This window comes from Sciurus vulgaris, assembly GCF_902686455.1.
Source record: "Sciurus vulgaris genome assembly, chromosome: 2".
Lineage (NCBI taxonomy): Eukaryota > Metazoa > Chordata > Mammalia > Rodentia > Sciuridae > Sciurus > Sciurus vulgaris.
In genome coordinates this window covers 202,813,452-202,829,830 of record NC_136462.1, presented here as the reverse complement: position 1 = coordinate 202,829,830, position 16,379 = coordinate 202,813,452, and the positions used below count along the sequence as shown (strand labels likewise).

Genomic DNA, 16,379 nt, shown 5'->3' with positions numbered 1-16,379 from the left:
GGTGCCTGTTAGCATAGGAAACGGTCTGGTGAGGGGCCGCGGTCCCCCGCCCCTGGTCAGGGCTCCAGGACTGCGGGTATGGGCAGGAGGGGGGCCCCTGCTGATCTGAGTCCCCTCTCAGGCCCAGGCCACCTGTCAGTGCCGCGCTCACGTGGAGGGGCCCAACTGTGATCGCTGCAAACCTGGGTTCTGGGGGCTGAGCCCCACCAACCCCGAGGGCTGCACCCGTGAGTCCATCCTGCAGGGAGCAGTGGGGAGCAGGGGTGGGAGTGGGGCCTGGCCCTCCTGCCCCCACAGCCCTCAGGCCTGCTCTGCCCTCCCCAGGCTGTGGCTGTGACCCCAGGGGCACTGTGGGCGGAGCTGTCGAGTGCCAGCTGGTAAGTCTGAGGATCGAAGTGCTGGGGTGCGGCAGGTGGGCCGGCCCCCTCCCAGCCTGGTCCCACTCTCTCTCGTGGCCCAGGGCAGTGGCCAGTGCTCCTGCAAGGCCCACGTGTGCGGCCAGAGCTGCGCAGTCTGCAAGGACGGCTTCTATGGGCTGGATGGGGCCGACTACTTTGGCTGCCGCAGTAAGTGCCCATTTATCGGTCTCTCGACCACATCCCTGTCCTCTCTCAGTTCATACTGGGGGGCTGAGGCCCAAGGAGGGACAAATGGGTCAGGGACTCCAGCTGGGGCCTGAACACAGTGAGGCCCCAATGTTGGACTAGCATCACTGACCAGGCCCATGCAGGGGGCAGAAGCAAAAAGGAGCCATTTCTCCTGGACGCAGGGCCCTGTGCCCCTCCTGCAGCTCCAGACGGCATTCATCTGCCGGGCCCTCCCCTGAGCCTGGACTTAGTCAAAGTGGGCCTCTCAGCCCCGAGAGCAGTGAAGACCAGGGGGTATTGCCCACGATGGCCAGAGCGGGTCCCCAGCCCCCAAGGCTGGGCGAACGTTGGGCCCTCTGACCCCACTTCTTGCTGTCACAGGCTGCCAGTGTGATGTTGGCGGTGCGCTGGGCCAGGGCTGTGAGCTGAGGACGGGCGCCTGCCGGTGCCGCCCCAACACCCAGGGCCGCGCCTGCAGCGAGTGGGTGCCCAGGCCCCCCGGGCGTGGGTGGGAGGTGCGCCCCAGGCTTCTCCAGATCCCTCCCCATGGGCCCGTGGGGCCAGCTGTCCCTGGGATCTGGTCTGCTATGGGAGAGCCTGCGCTCAGACAGCTGTGCTATGGCCAGGCCAGCGAAGGACCACTACCTGCCCGACCTGCTCCACCTGCGTCAGGAGCTGGAAGATGCAGCCACGCCCGAGGGCCATGCTGTGCGCTTTGGCTTCAACCCCCTGGAGTTCGAGGGCTTCAGCTGGAGGGGCTATGCACACATGACACCCATTCAGGTAGCGCCCGGCACGCCTTCCCACAGTGGTCGAGGAGCAGAGCCAGCCACGTGCCAGTGTGGCCAGCAGGGCGGGCAGCCCCAGTCACAGGACGCAGACTGGCGTGGCCAGGGAGGTGACTCTGCTGTTCCACACCCCCGTAGCCCAGGATCATGGCCAGGTTGAATGTGACCTCCCCTGACCTCTTCCGGCTGGTGTTCCGCTATGTCAACCGCGGGCCTGCGAGTGTGAGCGGGCGGGTCTCTGTGCGCGAGGAGGGCAAGTTTGTGACCTGCATCAACTGTGAGTGGAGAGTAGCAGCCCAGCCTGGCCCCAGCCCCTGCCCCAGCCCTCTCCTCCTCCCTCTTCCTCCTCCTTCACCATGTCCTCTCTGTCCACATGGAGGGTGGGCCCAGCCTCCCCTGCACCTTGGCAGGTGCAGCCTGGGCAGCCGGAGGGCTGAGCCCAGGAGCCTCACTCCCCCAGGCACAGAGCAGAGCCAGCCTGTGACCTTCCCGCCCAGCACTGAGCCGTCCTTCGTCACCGTACCCCAGAGGGGTTTCGGGGAGCCCTTTGTGCTGAACCCTGGCCTCTGGGCCTTGCTGGTGGAGGCTGAAGGGGTGCTGCTGGTGAGGTGGGGGCCTGGCAGGGAGTGGGGTGGGCCCCGGCCAAGGAGCCTCTGGCCCACCTCCTGCCTCCCCAGGACTACGTGGCCCTGCTGCCAAGCGCCTACTACGAGGCGGCCCTCCTGCAGCTGCGTGTGACCGAGGCCTGCACCTACCGCCCCTCTGCTCAGCACTCTGGCAAGAAGTGAGGGCTCCATGGGATTGGGTGGGGGCTTCCCAGACTCTCCCTGGGTCCAGGCGGCCTCCTAGGGCTGGCTCCCTGGTGGACCTGAGGCAGACCTCAGCCTATGTCCCTGCAGCTGCCTTCTCCATGCCTACCTTCCCCTGGATGGCTTCCCCTCGGCTGCTGGGCCTGAGGCCCTGTGTCGCCTTGACAACAGCCTGCCACGGCCCTGCCCCAGGGAGCAGCTCAGCCCTGCACACCCGCCACTGGCTGCCTGCCTGGGCAGTGATGTGCGTGTCTGGGGCCCGCGGGGGGTGGGCACCGGAGGACCTTGACCCTGGGGTACAGGTCCTGTTTCAGTGGCAGGATGCAGGTGCAGGGCAGTGGAGCAGGTGCACAGACCCACACCCGGCTGGGGCAGCCATGACTCTCACCGAGCGTGACCTTGCCTGTCAGCCGGGAGCCACCCCAGCCTCCTGCCCCAGCCTCCTGCCCCCACCAAGGGCTCCCCCAGCCTCCCCCCAAAGAGCTTCCCCAGCCTCCTCCACCAGGAGCCTCCCAGACTCCCCCCAAGGAGTTCCCCCAGCCTCGCACCCCCACCAGACTTGGGTCAGCATTACAGCTCTGGTTCTGCTTTGAGCTGCCCCAGCACTGGGCCTTGGACATGATCAGCAGGACCAGGGTGGGCGTCAGGCCCCTGAGGCTGAAGTGGGAAAGACAGGGACTGTGGGCCTCTGGTCATGCTGTTCTCCCCCAGGTGGACGTCCAGCTTCAAGTAGTGGTGCCACGGCCAGGCCGCTACGCCCTGGTAGTGGAGTATGCCAACGAAGATGCCCGCCAGGAGCTGGGCGTGGCTGTGCATAGCCCCCAGCAAGCCCCCCAGCAGGGCACCCTCGCCCTCCACCCCTGCCCATACAGGTGGGCTGGGAATAGTGGCGGCTGGGGCCAGGGCGCAGCCAGGCTGCCCACCACTGACCACCCCTCTCCCCAGCACCCTGTGCCGCGGCCCTGCGGTGGACGCTCAGCACCACCTGGCCACCTTCCACCTGGACTTGGAGGAGGCCAGTGTCCGGCTCACGGCTGAGCAGGCGCGCTTCTTCCTGGTAAGGGCCCCGCTGCCCCAGCCCAGGGCGGCTTCAGGTGCCAGGCACACGAGTCACTGGGGCAGAGCTTCCCACTCCAGGGCTGCTGCTGGCCACACGGGGCAGGGTACCACCTGGGCACTGATGAGTGAGGCCTGCCGTGCCGGGCTGTGAGAGGGGCACTGTCCCTGCCTCGGCACCGAGGGAGCCCAGGACGGGCCGGGTGCCGCCGAGAGCCAGAGGGCCCGGGTGCAGTGCCGGGGGCCTGGCCGTAGCTGGCCGTCCCCGCGCTCTCCCCCTTCACAGCCCAGGGCACAGCCACGCCACCTTCCTCTGCCCGCAGCACAGCGTGACCCTGGTGCCCCTGGAGCAGTTCAGCGTGGAGCTCCTGGAGCCGCGGGTGCGCTGCGTCAGCAGCCACGGCACCTTTGGCCCCAGCAGGTAGTGGGGCTGGCAGGGACGGAGGGGCCAGCGGGGTCCAGCCGACTGGACGCTGGGACTCACCCCCAGTTCCCCCCCAGTGCCGCCTGTTTGCCCTCCCGCTTCCCGAAGCCGCCGCAGCCCATTGTCCTCAGGGACTGCCAGGTGCTGGCACTGCCTCCCGGCCTCCCTCTGACCCACTCCCAACAGCTGGCTCCTGGGGCACCCCCACCTGGACCCCAGCCTCGGCCCCCCACTGCTCTGGACCCCGACACAGAGCCCACCTTGCTGCGTCACCCCCAGGTGAGAGCCTGGGCCGGGCCTGGCCTCTGTGGGGACGGGGGTGAGGTAGGGGCCGCACTCTCCGCCATCTTCACCCACGCAGTCTGTTCAGGCTGCAGGACCCACTGCCCACTCACTGGAGCCTCTCCCACAGGGCACAGTGGTCTTCACCACCCAGGTGCCCGCCCTGGGCCGCTACGCCTTCCTGCTGCACAGCTACCAGCCGGCCCACCCCACCTTCCCTGTGGAGGTCCTCATCAGCGGGGGCCGCGTCTGGCAGGGTGAGTGACAGGGACAGACTTCACTCGGGGCTCAGCCAGACCACGCACACCATGTGGCAGGTGACATGCCCTGTCCTGCTGTCGGTTCTCAAACTAGCTTCAGGGCCACTGTGGGTGGCACCCTGCCTGTCCCCTCTTCCCAAGAAAGTCTTGTCCCCACATCAGGATTCCTGGTAGGATCCCTTCACACCTGGTGGGGAACATGTGCTTGGTCTTGAGGGCTGCAGGGTTGAGCCCGCACAGTGTGTCACATACACTCTCCAGCATTGGCCTCGTCCTGTGTCCCCTGCCCTGGTGTCTTCTTCATGCCCGGGGCCCACAATGGGGCTGTGTAGCCAGGTGGTTGGCACTGACACTGCCCTGCCCTGCTGCAGGCCACGCCAATGCCAGCTTCTGCCCCCATGGCCATGGCTGCCGCACACTGGTGCTGTGTGAAGGCCAGTCTGTGCTGGACGTGACTGACAGTGAGCTCACTGTGACCGTGCGTGTGCCTGAAGGCCGGTGGCTCTGGCTGGTGAGTCCCAGTACTGGGGTCCTACTTGGGGACTGGCCATAGCTCTGCCCAGGAGTGTCCCCTCCTGCTACAGTCCCCAGTCCCAGGTGCCAGGTAGGGTAGCCTCCACTTCTGGGGACCACCACATGAAGCCAGAGGGGCCCTGGAAGTTGAGACGGTGTCCCACGGTCCCCCTGAGCTTATGCTGGTCAGAGTGGTCTTCCCAGAGAAGCCCAGCCTGCTCGGTGGGGAGGGAGGGAGGTGGAAGAACAAGTGAAGAGCAGGCATGAGCAGGTCCTGCGGCCACACATGCTCCTCAAAGCCGTGCAGCCTGGCCACCTCCCTCCAGAGTGGCCAGGACCCTGGGGTGAGCTGCTGCCAGCAGTCTGGGCTGCCTGCGGGACCCTAGCTCCGGCCCTGGCCAGGCTCGGGAGCTGCGCCTTGCCCGCTTCTGCAGCAGGCTGTGGCCATGTTCCCCCAACCAGTGTTGGGCTGGGCCCGTGGGAAGTGACCAGGCCCCCTCCCCTAGGACTACATACTCGTGGTTCCTGAGGACGCCTACAGCCCCAGCTACCTCCAGGAGGAGCCCCTGGACAAATCCTATGACTTCATCAGCCACTGCGCAGCCCACAGCTACCACACCAGGTGGGGCAGGACCAGGGTCCGGGTGGGGTCCAGGGGAGGATCTGGCCTCACCATCTATCCTCCATTTCAGCCCCAGCAGCTCATCCCTGTTCTGCCGAAATGCTGCCACCTCCCTCTCCCTCTTCTACAACAACGGGGCCCAGCCTTGCCGCTGCCATGAGGTGGGAGCCACAGGCCCCACATGTGAACCCTTTGGGGGCCAGTGTCCCTGCCGGGCCCATGTGATTGGCCGTGACTGCTCCCGCTGTGCCACTGGCTACTGGGGCTTCCCCAGCTGCAGACGTGAGTACCGCAGGAAAGCCGGTGACCATGGGCGCTAGACCCAAGGGATACTTCCCAGTGGGAGGTGGGCAGTACTAGGGGACATGGGCTTGGGAGTCAGCAGAACGTCCTGGCGCCTGGCAGATCAGTCCTGCTGCCTTCTGTCTGTGGACCTCCAGCTGATAGTGGCCTGCTCACGGGAGCAGGGGTGTCCAGAAGGTTCCAGGGACTAACAGGTGGTCTGCTGCCTGTGGCCCTGGGCATGGTGGCCTGCTGCCTCTGGCCTCTGTGTCAGAGAAGCTGCCTAGGTGCCTGGGGCAGGGTCCTGGAGGACTGCAGCTGGGCTTGAGTGGGGCAGAGGGGTCAGCTGGCTGTGTCTCCCCTACAGCCTGCGACTGTGGCGCCCGCCTGTGTGATGAACTCACAGGCCAGTGCATCTGCCCTCCTCGCACGGTGCCCCCTGACTGCCTGGTCTGCCAGCCCCAGACTTTCGGCTGTCACCCGCTGATTGGCTGTGAGGAGTGTAACTGCTCAGGGCCTGGCGTCCAGGAGCTCACCGACCCCACCTGTGACATGGACAGTGGCCAGTGCAAGTGAGCCTGGGACAGGGCCCCCGTGGCCTCAGGCAGTCTTGGGTCAGGAATGACATTTGCCCTCACCAGTGGGGCCTGGTGTATACCCTGCCCCCTTCAGCTCCTGGGGACACTGTCTAGGTGGGGACCCTACAGGCTCTCGCACCAGTGTGCAGGGTGAAAGGCTCAACTGTCTTCCGGCCTGCTGGCAGGTGCAGGCCCAACGTGGCAGGGCGCCGCTGTGACTCCTGTGCCCCCGGCTTCCACGGGTACCCCCACTGCCGCCCCTGCCAGTGCCACGAGGCAGGCACGGCGCCCAGCATATGTGACCCCCTCACGGGCCACTGCCACTGCAAGGTAAGCAGCCTGCAGGCCCCTGTCCTGCACACCCCTCAGCTGAGACATGGTCCTCAGCAACCTTTTTGGGTGCTAAGAGCTTCCTGGAAGTTTTGGGGGTGGAGGGGTGACAGTGACACATGGCTGGGACAGCTGACCCTTGCTGCCCCCTGCCCCCAGGAGAATGTGCAGGGCCCACGGTGTGACCAGTGTCGCCTCGGGACCTTCTCCCTGGAGGCTACCAACCCCAAGGGCTGCACCCGCTGCTTCTGCTTTGGGGCCACAGAGCGCTGCAGGAGTTCCGTCCATGCCCGCCACGAGGTATCCACCCGGCTGGGGACACAGGCCAAGGCTGGCACCTCCTGGGGGAGAGCATACCTTCCTCCCCCAGTGGGAATGGAGGGCAGGATGGAGCTGTGGGGCGGGCACTCACCTTTGTGTGACCCACCGCGTGCCCGCAGTTCATGGACATGGAGGGCTGGACGTTGCTGAGCAGTGACCGGCAGGTGGTGCCCCACGAGAGGCGGGCAGAGACGGAGCTGCTCCACGCAGACCTGAGGCGTGTGGACGACACCTCCCCCGAGCTGTATTGGCAGGCCCCCGCTTCCTACCTGGGGGACCGGGTGAGTAGGGACTTTGGGTCAGGGGTGGCAATTCCAGGGTGGCCATTTCCTCTGGAGGACGGGGAGGAGGTGGTGAGGTCAAGTCCAAGGATGCCCCACTTTGTGAGGGGGGCCAGAATGCAGAAGAATCCAGAGCCGGGCCCGGCTCCAGGGCCACTGCCACCAGAGTCTGGGCCTGTGGCCAGGGTCTAGCCAAGTGGTCCCCTGTCCTGCTCCAGGTGTCGTCCTATGGTGGGACCCTCCGCTACGAACTGCACTCAGAAACCCAGCGCGGCGATGTCTTCATCCCCACCGAGAGCAGGCCAGATGTGGTGCTGCAGGTATTGACATGGGGTGGACGTGGCCAGGGAGCAGGATGGTGGGAGTGAGCTGCTGGCTCTCACCCGGCCCATGTGTCTTCCAGGGCAACCAGATGCGCATCACGTTCCTGGAGCCGGCGTACCCTGCCCCCGGCCACATTCATCGGGGGCAGCTGCAGCTGGTAGAGGTGAGTGGAGCAGTCCTGAGCCCCAAGCACACACAGTGGCCCCAGGACCACTGCACCTGCTCTCCATGGAGAAGAGGAGGGCTGGGGGCAAGCAGGCTTCCTCACTGTCCCCGTGTGACACTGTCGTGCTGCTTACTGGTTTTCAAGTCCCTGGTTGTGATGGGTGATGGTTCCCACTGCTCAGCAGCCTTCCAGTGCCCTCCCTCCCTCCCTCCCTCCCTCCTTCCCTTCCTCCCTCCCTCCCTCCCCTCCTTCCCCTCCTCCCTCCCTCCTCCCTTCCTCGCACCCTGTGATGAACAGCCGTCTTCAGTGCACCAAGCTGAACCGTTTTCATGAGCGGCTCATGTTTTTGTGTCCTGTTGAAGAGGATAGAGGTGAGGTCAGGAAGCACTGGCCTTCATCCTGTTCTAGATGTTCATGCTGCTTTCTCTGCACGTTCAGCTCCTGACACAGCTGGGGTGGCCCTGGGGTGTGGCTTGAGGTAGGGCCCAGTGCTGGTTTTACAGACGGTGTCCGAGGCGCCTCCTCCATCCTGTCCCTGACTTGTGTGGTGTCTGTCACCTACCTGAGGGTCTGTCCCAGGCTCCGTCCCAGGCTCCCTTTTGCCCACTGGGTGTGGCCCTCTGAGGTCGTGTCTCTGCCCTGCAGGGAAACTTCCGACACCTGGAGACCCACAACGCCGTCTCCCGCGAGGAGCTCATGATGGTGCTGGCGGGCCTGGAGCAGCTGCAGATCCGGGCCCTCTTCTCACAGACCTCCTCGACCATCTCCCTGGGTCGAGTGGTCTTGGAGGTGGCTAGTGAGGCGGGCAGGGGGCCTCCAGCCAGCAGTGTGGAGCTGTGCATGTGCCCGGCCAACTACCGTGGGGACTCATGCCAGGTGAGGTGGTAGGGGAAGGGGGCCACAGGCCCCTCCCTCGAGCATCCTCCTGCCACACCTGCTCTTGCTTCTTGCCTGTCCATCCCCGCTGCCCTGATGGCCCATGTGCTTGCTCACGGTCAGCTGTGCTCCCCACTATCCACTCGCCGCCCTGCCCACTGCCCAGCTGTCGGTCTGCCCTGCCATTTGTCCTACCCCACATCTTAGCCACCCCTCTCTCACCTGTGTCCACTTTGCTCCCTCTAGTCTTCAGTGGCTCCTGCCACTCCAGGGGTTGGTGGCTGAACACCCCTAGAAAGAGTTATTTGGGGTAGAAAGGCCGCTCTGACCCACATGGAGGGGCTGCTCTCCAGCCTTAGGGCCCAGCTGTCCCAGAACCAGTGCATCTGCCCAGCTTCAGGTGTGTTCTTGGGTCTGGGGGCCAGAAGCTAGACAATTGCCCTGCCTCCAGCTGCCCAGGCCCAGCCTCTGACTCTGTGGTGCCCCTGCTGTGCTCCCAGCGGCTGCCAGCAGCCTCCCTGCCTTCCTGTCCCTCCTGCCCCACTCCTCCCTCTCACCAATGCCCCTGCACTCCCCAGGAATGTGCCCCCGGCTATTACCGGGACATCAAAGGTCTCTTTCTGGGCCGCTGTGTACCCTGTCAGTGCCATGGCCATTCAGACCGCTGCCTTCCTGGCGCTGGCATCTGCGTGGTGAGTAGGGCCCTGGGGGGCTGGGCTTCACCAAGGGCACAGAAAGGAGGCAGGGAAGACCCTGGTCTTTGGGACTGTGGCTCTAGACAGCCAGTCTGGGGAGAAGGGCCTAGGCAGGGTGGGCTGGGCCCCACCACCAGCGCCAACTGTCCGCTCTGCCCCAGGGCTGCCAGCACAACACGGAGGGGGACCACTGCGAGCGCTGCCAGGCCGGCTTCGTGAGCAGCAGCCCTGGGGACCCCACGGCCCCCTGCATCAGCTGTCCCTGCCCCCTGGCAGTACCTTCCAACAAGTAAGTGCCCCGTGCTCCCTGCTGAGTCCCCAGCCTGGCTCCTGCAGTCCCGCCCAGAGCCACACTGTCCCCACTGAGAGGCTCAACTGCCCCGGGAGGCCCAGGCAGCGGGGGCACCTGAGGTGGGGACTGCTGCCCAGGCGCAGGACTGCCCATGCTGAGCAGTGCTTGTCCCTGCAGCTTCGCAGAGGGCTGCATCTTGCGAGGTGGCCGCACCCAATGCCTGTGCCGACCTGGTTACGCGGGAGCCTCCTGCGAGCGGTGAGCTGGCGGGGTGGCGTGGGGACCAGGCTGCGCTGTGGGGCCGTGGCCACTGACCAGCCTCCACCTCTAGATGCGCACCTGGCTTCTTCGGGAACCCTCTGGTGCTGGGCAGCACGTGCCAGCCTTGTGACTGCAGCGGCAACGGCGACCCCAACGTGATCGTCAGCGACTGCGACCCCCTGACGGGGGCCTGCCGCAGCTGCCTGCACCACACCTCAGGGCCCCGCTGCCAGCACTGCGCCCCTGGCTTCTACGGCAACGCCCTCCTGCCTGGCAACTGCACCCGTAGGCACGGGGCGGGGCGCTGGGGGCCCGGAGCCACCTGCATGCTGGTCCTGACCCGGCTGGGCGGGCAGGGTCCCCTCCCACCTGCCGGTCAGGCCCCTCTCCTGGTCAGCTTCGTGGTCAGATCCCACCCCTGCTGTTCCCATGTCTGGTCGGGGCTGCCTGGGCAGCACTGCCGGCGGGAGGCCAGACTAGACAGCAAGCTGGTGGTCGTGGGGTCTGGGCACCTGGACCAGTCAGCAGGGCCACGATGAGCCGGGGCTGGGGCCTGGGCCCAGGGCAGCTGCCACAGCCACCCCCTTCTGCAGGGTGTGACTGCTCCCCATGTGGGACAGAGGCCTGTGATCCCCAGAGTGGCCACTGCCTCTGCAAGACAGGCGTGGCTGGGCAGCATTGTGACCGCTGTCAGGTACTGCCGCTGGGAGCCAGGCTCTCAGGGATGGAGGAAGGGGTCTGGAGGGCCATGCAGGGCTCTGACCACAGCCTGTGCCCACAGGAGGGACACTTTGGCTTTGAGGGCTGTGGGGGCTGCCAGCCTTGTGCCTGTGGACCAGCTGCAGAGAGCCCCAAGTGTCACCCCCAGACTGGACAGTGCCAGTGCCCACCCGGGGCTGGGGGGCGCCAGTGCCGCGCATGTGCCCCTGGTCACTGGGGGCGCCCAGAGCAGGGCTGCAGGCGTAAGTATGGCGGGACCACGGGAGGGCACGTGAGTGGTCAACACCCTGAGGCCTGAGGGGTCCTGTTCACCCTGACCCTATCCACAGGCTGCCAGTGCCCAGAGGGCCACTGTGACCTGCACACAGGCCGCTGTACCTGTCCCCCCGGGCTCAGTGGGGAACGCTGTGACACCTGCAACCAGCAACACCAGGTGCCCGTGCCTGGCGGGCCCGGAGGCCATGGCGTCCACTGTGAAGGTGGGCCTGCCGTGTGCCTCTCCTTGCCCCGTCCCACCTTCCAGCTTCACCCAGCAGGTGGGGGTCCTGACCCACACGGACCTGGGTCCGTGGGTGGGCCTTGTGCCCACCGCACCACGAGTGGACCAGCTGTCCATCTCGGTCTCCCAAGGGGCCCCTGCCTACTTCAGGTCTGCTGAGCCCTGCAACCACACAGGTCCCTCCCGACCCCTGTGATGGCCTTTAGTTGACCCTGGGGCCCCCGTGCTGACCCGGATCCCTGTTACCCTGACTCCTCAGCCCGGCCAACACTCCTGCTCCTCTGTGGCTCTTGTGCTGCACCAGGAACTCACGCCTCACACCCCTGCTCTGGCAGCCCTGACTCCACCTTGAACCCTGACCCCGTGCTGACTCCTCTGACCCTGGTCCCTAACTCATGTTGACCCCTTGACCCTGCTCTTTGCTGCAGTGTGTGACCACTGTGTGGTCCTGCTCCTGGACGACCTGGAGCGGGCTGGCGCCCTCCTGCCCACCCTACGAGAGCAGCTCCACGGTGTCAACGCCAGCTCCGTGGCCTGGGCCCAGCTGCACAGGCTAAGTGCCTCCCTGGCCGCCCTGCAGGTACTCCCTGGACACCCCCTCCAAGCCCCGCCCTCTGCAGAGCGGGCGCCCACTTCCTGCTCCCCACAGAGCCAGCTCCGGAGCCCGCTCAGCGCCCGCCATGAGACGACGCAGCAGCTGCAGACCCTGGAGCAGCAGAGCACAAGCCTGGGGCAGGATGTGCAGCAGCTGGGCGGCCAGGCATGACCCTGGGTGACCCTGGGCGGTCAGGCATGACCCTGGGAGACCCTGGGCGGCCCTCTTCCTGAGAGACCCTGGGCAGCCAGGCAGGACCCTGGGAGACCCTGGGCGGCCCTCTTCCTGGGAGACCCTGGGACCCCCCTGACACTGCCACCCAACCCCTGTCCAGACCCAGCCCCTCTCCACAGCAGGGCAATGGGCTGACTTGCTTCATCCACAGGCTACAGGTGCCCGAGACCGGGCAGGCCAGCTGCTGGGCAGCGCTGAGACCACCCTCGGCCGGGCACAGATGCTGCTGGGGACCATCCAGGCTGTGGACCACACCCTGAGTGGTAGGCTAGAACCCAGTCTGGCTGGCTCGGGGCTGAGTGGGGAGGGCTGCACAGGGCGTGTGCCTAGGTCTCCAACTGAGCCTGGCCTTGGAAGTGCTGTGGGCCACGTGTAGATGGGGACATGGCACCTCTGGGGGACAGCAGGGCATCGGGAGATACATGAGGGGCTGACCCCACTCGGCCTCCTTGGGAAAACCTGGGTCAGATATTCCCACTTACAAACCCGGGCACACATGAGACCATCTCTGCACTCCTGTGACAGGACCTGGCCCAGCCAGAGGTTGGGAAGGAGTGGATTTCAGCCGCACACTGGTCACCAAGCAGGACTGGGCTTGGAGGAGGGGCAGGGAGGGCAGCTCAGGAGGCAGGCTGAGTGGCCACGGGGGTGGTCCTGCAGGAGGGCAGGGCATGGAGGAAGGGAGCTGTCAGGCAGCTCTGGAGTTACCACTGGTGGCCAGCCAGGGAGCCTCGGGCCTGGAAGCCTATGGCAGAGATCTAGTGGACAGTAGGCCAGCCCCAGGACCTGACGGCCTCCTCCCCTGTAGAGTTGGCATCCCAGATGGGCCACCTGTCACCAGCCAATGCCTCAGCCCCGTCGGGTGAGCAGCTGCGCCAGACACTGGCAGAGGTGGAATGGCTACTCCGGGACATGCGGGCACGTGACCTGGAGGCCCCCCGGGCAGTGGCAGACGCTGAGCTGGCCAAGGCCCAGAGGCGTGAGTGGTGCTGGCCCCTGTCAGGCTGGGAAGGAACAGGGACATGGCCTGGGAGCCCTGGGACTGAGGTCGGTGTGGACTGGCACTAGGCAGGGACCAGGTGGGGACCGAGGGTCACGAAGGAGACTGGCTGCCAGGGTGACCACCCTCGCCCTGGTGTTGGGCAGTGCTGGCCCGCGTGCAAGATCAGCTGACCAGCCGCTGGGAGGAGAACCAGGCACTGGCCACACGCACCCGTGATCAGCTGGCCCAGCACCAGGCCAGCCTCATGGACCTGCGTGAGGCACTGAACCGGGCGGTGGATACCACACGGGAAGCCGAAGAGCTCAACAGCCACAACCAGGCGCAGCTGGAGGAGGCCTTGGTGAGTACCTGCCCTCGTCCCCCATCCAGGACCCCTCTGCTCCCCTCACAGCTAAATCCCATCCTCCCCCAGCAAAGGAAGCAGGAGCTGTCCCGGGACAACGCCACCCTGCAGGCCACTCTGCAGGCCGCTGGCCGGACCCTGGCCCATGTCTCTGAACTTCTGCATGGCATGGACCAGGCCGAGGAGGTGAGCACAGCCATGCCCTTTGTGGCCGCTTCCTGGCCAGCTCCCACCAGGCTGCAGCCTGTGGCTAGTTCTGGGCTCACTTGTACAAGTGTGTGACCCTTGGGCAGGTGGGCATAGGTCTCAGGAGGGTCCCACTGAACCCACCCACCCCCAGGACCTAGAGCACCTGGCTGCCAGCCTGGACGGGGCCCGGACGCCACTGTTGCAGAAGATACAGACCTTCTCCCCAGCCGGCAGCAAGGTGGATTTGGTGGAGGCCGCTGAGGCCCATGCACAGCAGCTGGACCAGCTGGCCCATAACCTGTCCAGGTGCGTGGCCCAATGGGGAGAGCCCCAGGCCCACCTGGGGATGCAGCCAAATCTCACTGGAGGCAGACAGGTCTGTATGGGGCAGCTGGCTTGGGAGGGCTCCTAAAGAGGGAAGCCACCTTCCTCAGCCCACAGGAAATCAGGGCCCAGACTGGCAGGAAGCAGTAGGAGAGGCATGCCTGGTGGGCAGAGGTTCACCTGGATGCTGGTCCAGTAGGCGGGCCAGCCCAGCTGCTGTGATGGCAAGGGCCAGGGAGCCCCGCGAGCGTACCTGGCACCCTGCAACCTACACAGCCCTTTGACCCCACCCCCAGCATCATCATCGGTGTCAACCAGGACCGCTTCATCCAGAGGGCCGTGGAGGCCAGTAACGCCTACAGCAGCATCCTGGAGGCTGTGCAGGCCGCAGAGGAGGCTGCTGGCCAGGCTCGGCAGCAGGCGAGCCATACATGGAAGGTGAGTCTCCGCCCTCCCCCCAGCTCAAGAGGAGCCCCTGAGCCACTCCCACCTCCCCAGCAGTGTGACCTGCACCCTGTTCTGTGTCTGCAGATGGTGGTGCAGCAGGGCCTGGCGGCTCGAGCCCAGCAGCTGCTGACCAACAGCAGTGCCCTGGAGGAGGCTGTCCTTGGGCAGCAACAGAGGATGGGCCTGGGTGAGTGCTGGCACCTGACGTGGGAGTCCCGGCTCTTCGGGGGCCTCGGCTTCTGGGCCGCGTTTGCATGGGGTTGCAGGGTACTACAGTGTGATTCAGGGCTAGGAATGGTGGCCCTGCATGTGGACCCTGCTCCATCTGCTCCGTGTCCACCTGAGGGACCCACAAAGCCTGCCCTCCTCCTGGGTGTGTGTGGGCCAGGGAGCCACAGCCAGAGATGGTCGAAGCCAGGGCCCCACATCCGCTGGCTCTCCACCTGTGTACATGTGGCTTGGTCTGGGGGTCTTGGGGGAGTGCTCCTCAGGGCTAAGCTCCCTGTCCCACAGCACGGGTCACCCTGCAAGGTGCCAGGACCCAGCTCCATGATGTCCAGACCAGGAAGGACCAGCTTGCAGCCCGAATCCAGGCAGCACAGGCCATGGTGGCCATGGACACAGGTACTTGGTAGCTTGTCCCTGCCCCTGCTCACACTCCTTTGTCCCCACGGTACACAGGCAGGCTCAGGCAGGGGTGCTAGAGCATCATCGAAGGGCGTCCAGTGAGCAGGGAAGAGATGGTCTGTGAGCAGAGACCCACCTGGGGCCAGTAGGGCTGGAGTACAGGCCAGGTGAGGGACTGCGGCTGCTGCTGCAGAGGCAAGGAGTCATCTGTTCTGAGCCAGGTTTGGAGAGGCCCCGGTGCTGCCGTGTTGCAGCTGTGGCCAGGCTGGGGGGCTGGTAGAGGGCAGGCCCCTGGGGTCCAGGCACAGTGCTGAGTCCGTTGAAGACTGAGCTGCAGGGTGGAGGGCACACCTGCTCCCTGGTCCATCAGAGGGACTTGGGAAAGCAGAGCCCAAAAGGAGCCCTCAGCTGGCTCCTGCCAAGCGTACCCTCTGCAGATGGCACGACTGAGAAGATCGCCCACGCTAAGACTGTGGCCAGAGAAGCCCAGGACACAGCTGCCCGTGTGCAGGCTCAGCTCCAGGATATGCAGAGGAGCGTGGAGCAGTGGCAGGGGCAGTTTGGGGGCCTGCAGGGCCAGGACCTGGGCCAGGTGGTGCGGGACGCAGGCCGCTCAGGTGAGCAGTCCTCCTTCGTGCTCCTGGGGGAGGGAGGAGAGCAGGCTCTCAGCCCTGCCCACCCTGCCCACAGTGTCCACCCTGGAGAAGACACTGCCACAGCTGCTGGCCAAGCTGGGTGACCTGGAGAACCGCGGAGTGCACAATGCCAGCCTGGCTCTGTCTGCCAACATCGGCCGCGTGCGGGAGCTCATTGCCCAGGCCCGGGGAGCCGCCAGCAAGGTGGGTGGGAGTCCCAGGAGATGGCGGGTGTCCAGGAGACCAGGTGCTGAGCGCCGGCGTTCCCTCTCCCCCAGGTCAAGGTGCCCATGAAGTTCAACGGGCGCTCGTGGGTGCAGCTGCGTGCCCCGCGAGACCTTGCTGACCTCGCCGCCTACACTGCCCTTAAGTTCTACCTGCAGAACTCAGAGCCAACACCGCCCCCGGGGCAGGATGCTGGGGACCACTTTGTGTTGTACATGGGCAGCCGCCAGGTACTGGGCAGGACCAGAGGCGGGAGACTGAGCTGGCGGGCATCGGCTTGGCAGCAGGGAGAGGTTGGTCCCTGCCCCAGCGGCCCTCCCACTGCCCTCACAGGCCACTGGAGACTACATGGGTGTGTCTCTGCGCAACCAGAAGGTGCACTGGGTGTATCGGCTGGGGGAGGCTGGGCCTGCAACCCTCAGCGTGGACGAGAGCATTGGTGAGCAGTTCGCAGCCGTCAGCGTGGACAGGTAGGAGCCCCTCGGAGACAGGCCAAAGCCAAGGCCTGCAGCAGCCGTGCCAGGGCCACTCCTCACACCTCACCTCTGTCTTCAGGACCCTCCAGTTTGGCCATATGTCTGTCACAGTGGAGAACCAGATGGTCCACGAGACCAAGGGGGACACAGTGGCCCCTGGGATGGAAGGTCTGCTCAGCCTGCAGCCCGATGACTTTGTCTTCTATGTGGGGGGGTACCCCAGCAACTTCACGGTAAGCCTGGCCCAGTCTCAGGGAGCAAGCCAGGAGCTCTTGCCTTTCTTGTCCTGGGAAGTACTTCTCAGTGTCTAGCTTT

At 65.8% G+C, this 16,379-nt stretch overlaps 1 protein-coding gene across 1 annotated transcript in view; it reads left to right on the top strand.

Annotated features, from left to right (window-relative positions):
• Positions 1–16,379, top strand: part of LAMA5 (laminin subunit alpha 5) — a 42,883-nt gene that overhangs the window by 22,236 nt on the left and 4,268 nt on the right. The window contains exons 18-63 of the mRNA XM_079129650.1: positions 122–227; positions 325–377; positions 461–566; positions 969–1,068; positions 1,214–1,370; positions 1,514–1,652; positions 1,836–1,978; positions 2,053–2,159; positions 2,275–2,428; positions 2,896–3,056; positions 3,130–3,241; positions 3,564–3,661; positions 3,742–3,943; positions 4,077–4,203; positions 4,578–4,717; positions 5,226–5,341; positions 5,412–5,623; positions 5,991–6,195; positions 6,387–6,531; positions 6,691–6,831; positions 6,972–7,133; positions 7,352–7,453; positions 7,537–7,620; positions 8,269–8,499; positions 9,078–9,191; positions 9,356–9,483; positions 9,664–9,744; positions 9,818–10,032; positions 10,341–10,441; positions 10,529–10,709; positions 10,797–10,946; positions 11,395–11,546; positions 11,616–11,726; positions 11,947–12,058; positions 12,604–12,774; positions 12,942–13,138; positions 13,211–13,327; positions 13,482–13,636; positions 13,951–14,092; positions 14,186–14,288; positions 14,615–14,725; positions 15,166–15,345; positions 15,419–15,567; positions 15,642–15,818; positions 15,922–16,058; positions 16,144–16,297. Of these exons, the coding sequence (XP_078985776.1) occupies positions 122–227; positions 325–377; positions 461–566; positions 969–1,068; positions 1,214–1,370; positions 1,514–1,652; positions 1,836–1,978; positions 2,053–2,159; positions 2,275–2,428; positions 2,896–3,056; positions 3,130–3,241; positions 3,564–3,661; positions 3,742–3,943; positions 4,077–4,203; positions 4,578–4,717; positions 5,226–5,341; positions 5,412–5,623; positions 5,991–6,195; positions 6,387–6,531; positions 6,691–6,831; positions 6,972–7,133; positions 7,352–7,453; positions 7,537–7,620; positions 8,269–8,499; positions 9,078–9,191; positions 9,356–9,483; positions 9,664–9,744; positions 9,818–10,032; positions 10,341–10,441; positions 10,529–10,709; positions 10,797–10,946; positions 11,395–11,546; positions 11,616–11,726; positions 11,947–12,058; positions 12,604–12,774; positions 12,942–13,138; positions 13,211–13,327; positions 13,482–13,636; positions 13,951–14,092; positions 14,186–14,288; positions 14,615–14,725; positions 15,166–15,345; positions 15,419–15,567; positions 15,642–15,818; positions 15,922–16,058; positions 16,144–16,297 (6,441 nt within the window). The remainder of the gene's footprint in view (positions 1–121; positions 228–324; positions 378–460; positions 567–968; positions 1,069–1,213; positions 1,371–1,513; positions 1,653–1,835; positions 1,979–2,052; positions 2,160–2,274; positions 2,429–2,895; positions 3,057–3,129; positions 3,242–3,563; positions 3,662–3,741; positions 3,944–4,076; positions 4,204–4,577; positions 4,718–5,225; positions 5,342–5,411; positions 5,624–5,990; positions 6,196–6,386; positions 6,532–6,690; positions 6,832–6,971; positions 7,134–7,351; positions 7,454–7,536; positions 7,621–8,268; positions 8,500–9,077; positions 9,192–9,355; positions 9,484–9,663; positions 9,745–9,817; positions 10,033–10,340; positions 10,442–10,528; positions 10,710–10,796; positions 10,947–11,394; positions 11,547–11,615; positions 11,727–11,946; positions 12,059–12,603; positions 12,775–12,941; positions 13,139–13,210; positions 13,328–13,481; positions 13,637–13,950; positions 14,093–14,185; positions 14,289–14,614; positions 14,726–15,165; positions 15,346–15,418; positions 15,568–15,641; positions 15,819–15,921; positions 16,059–16,143; positions 16,298–16,379) is intronic.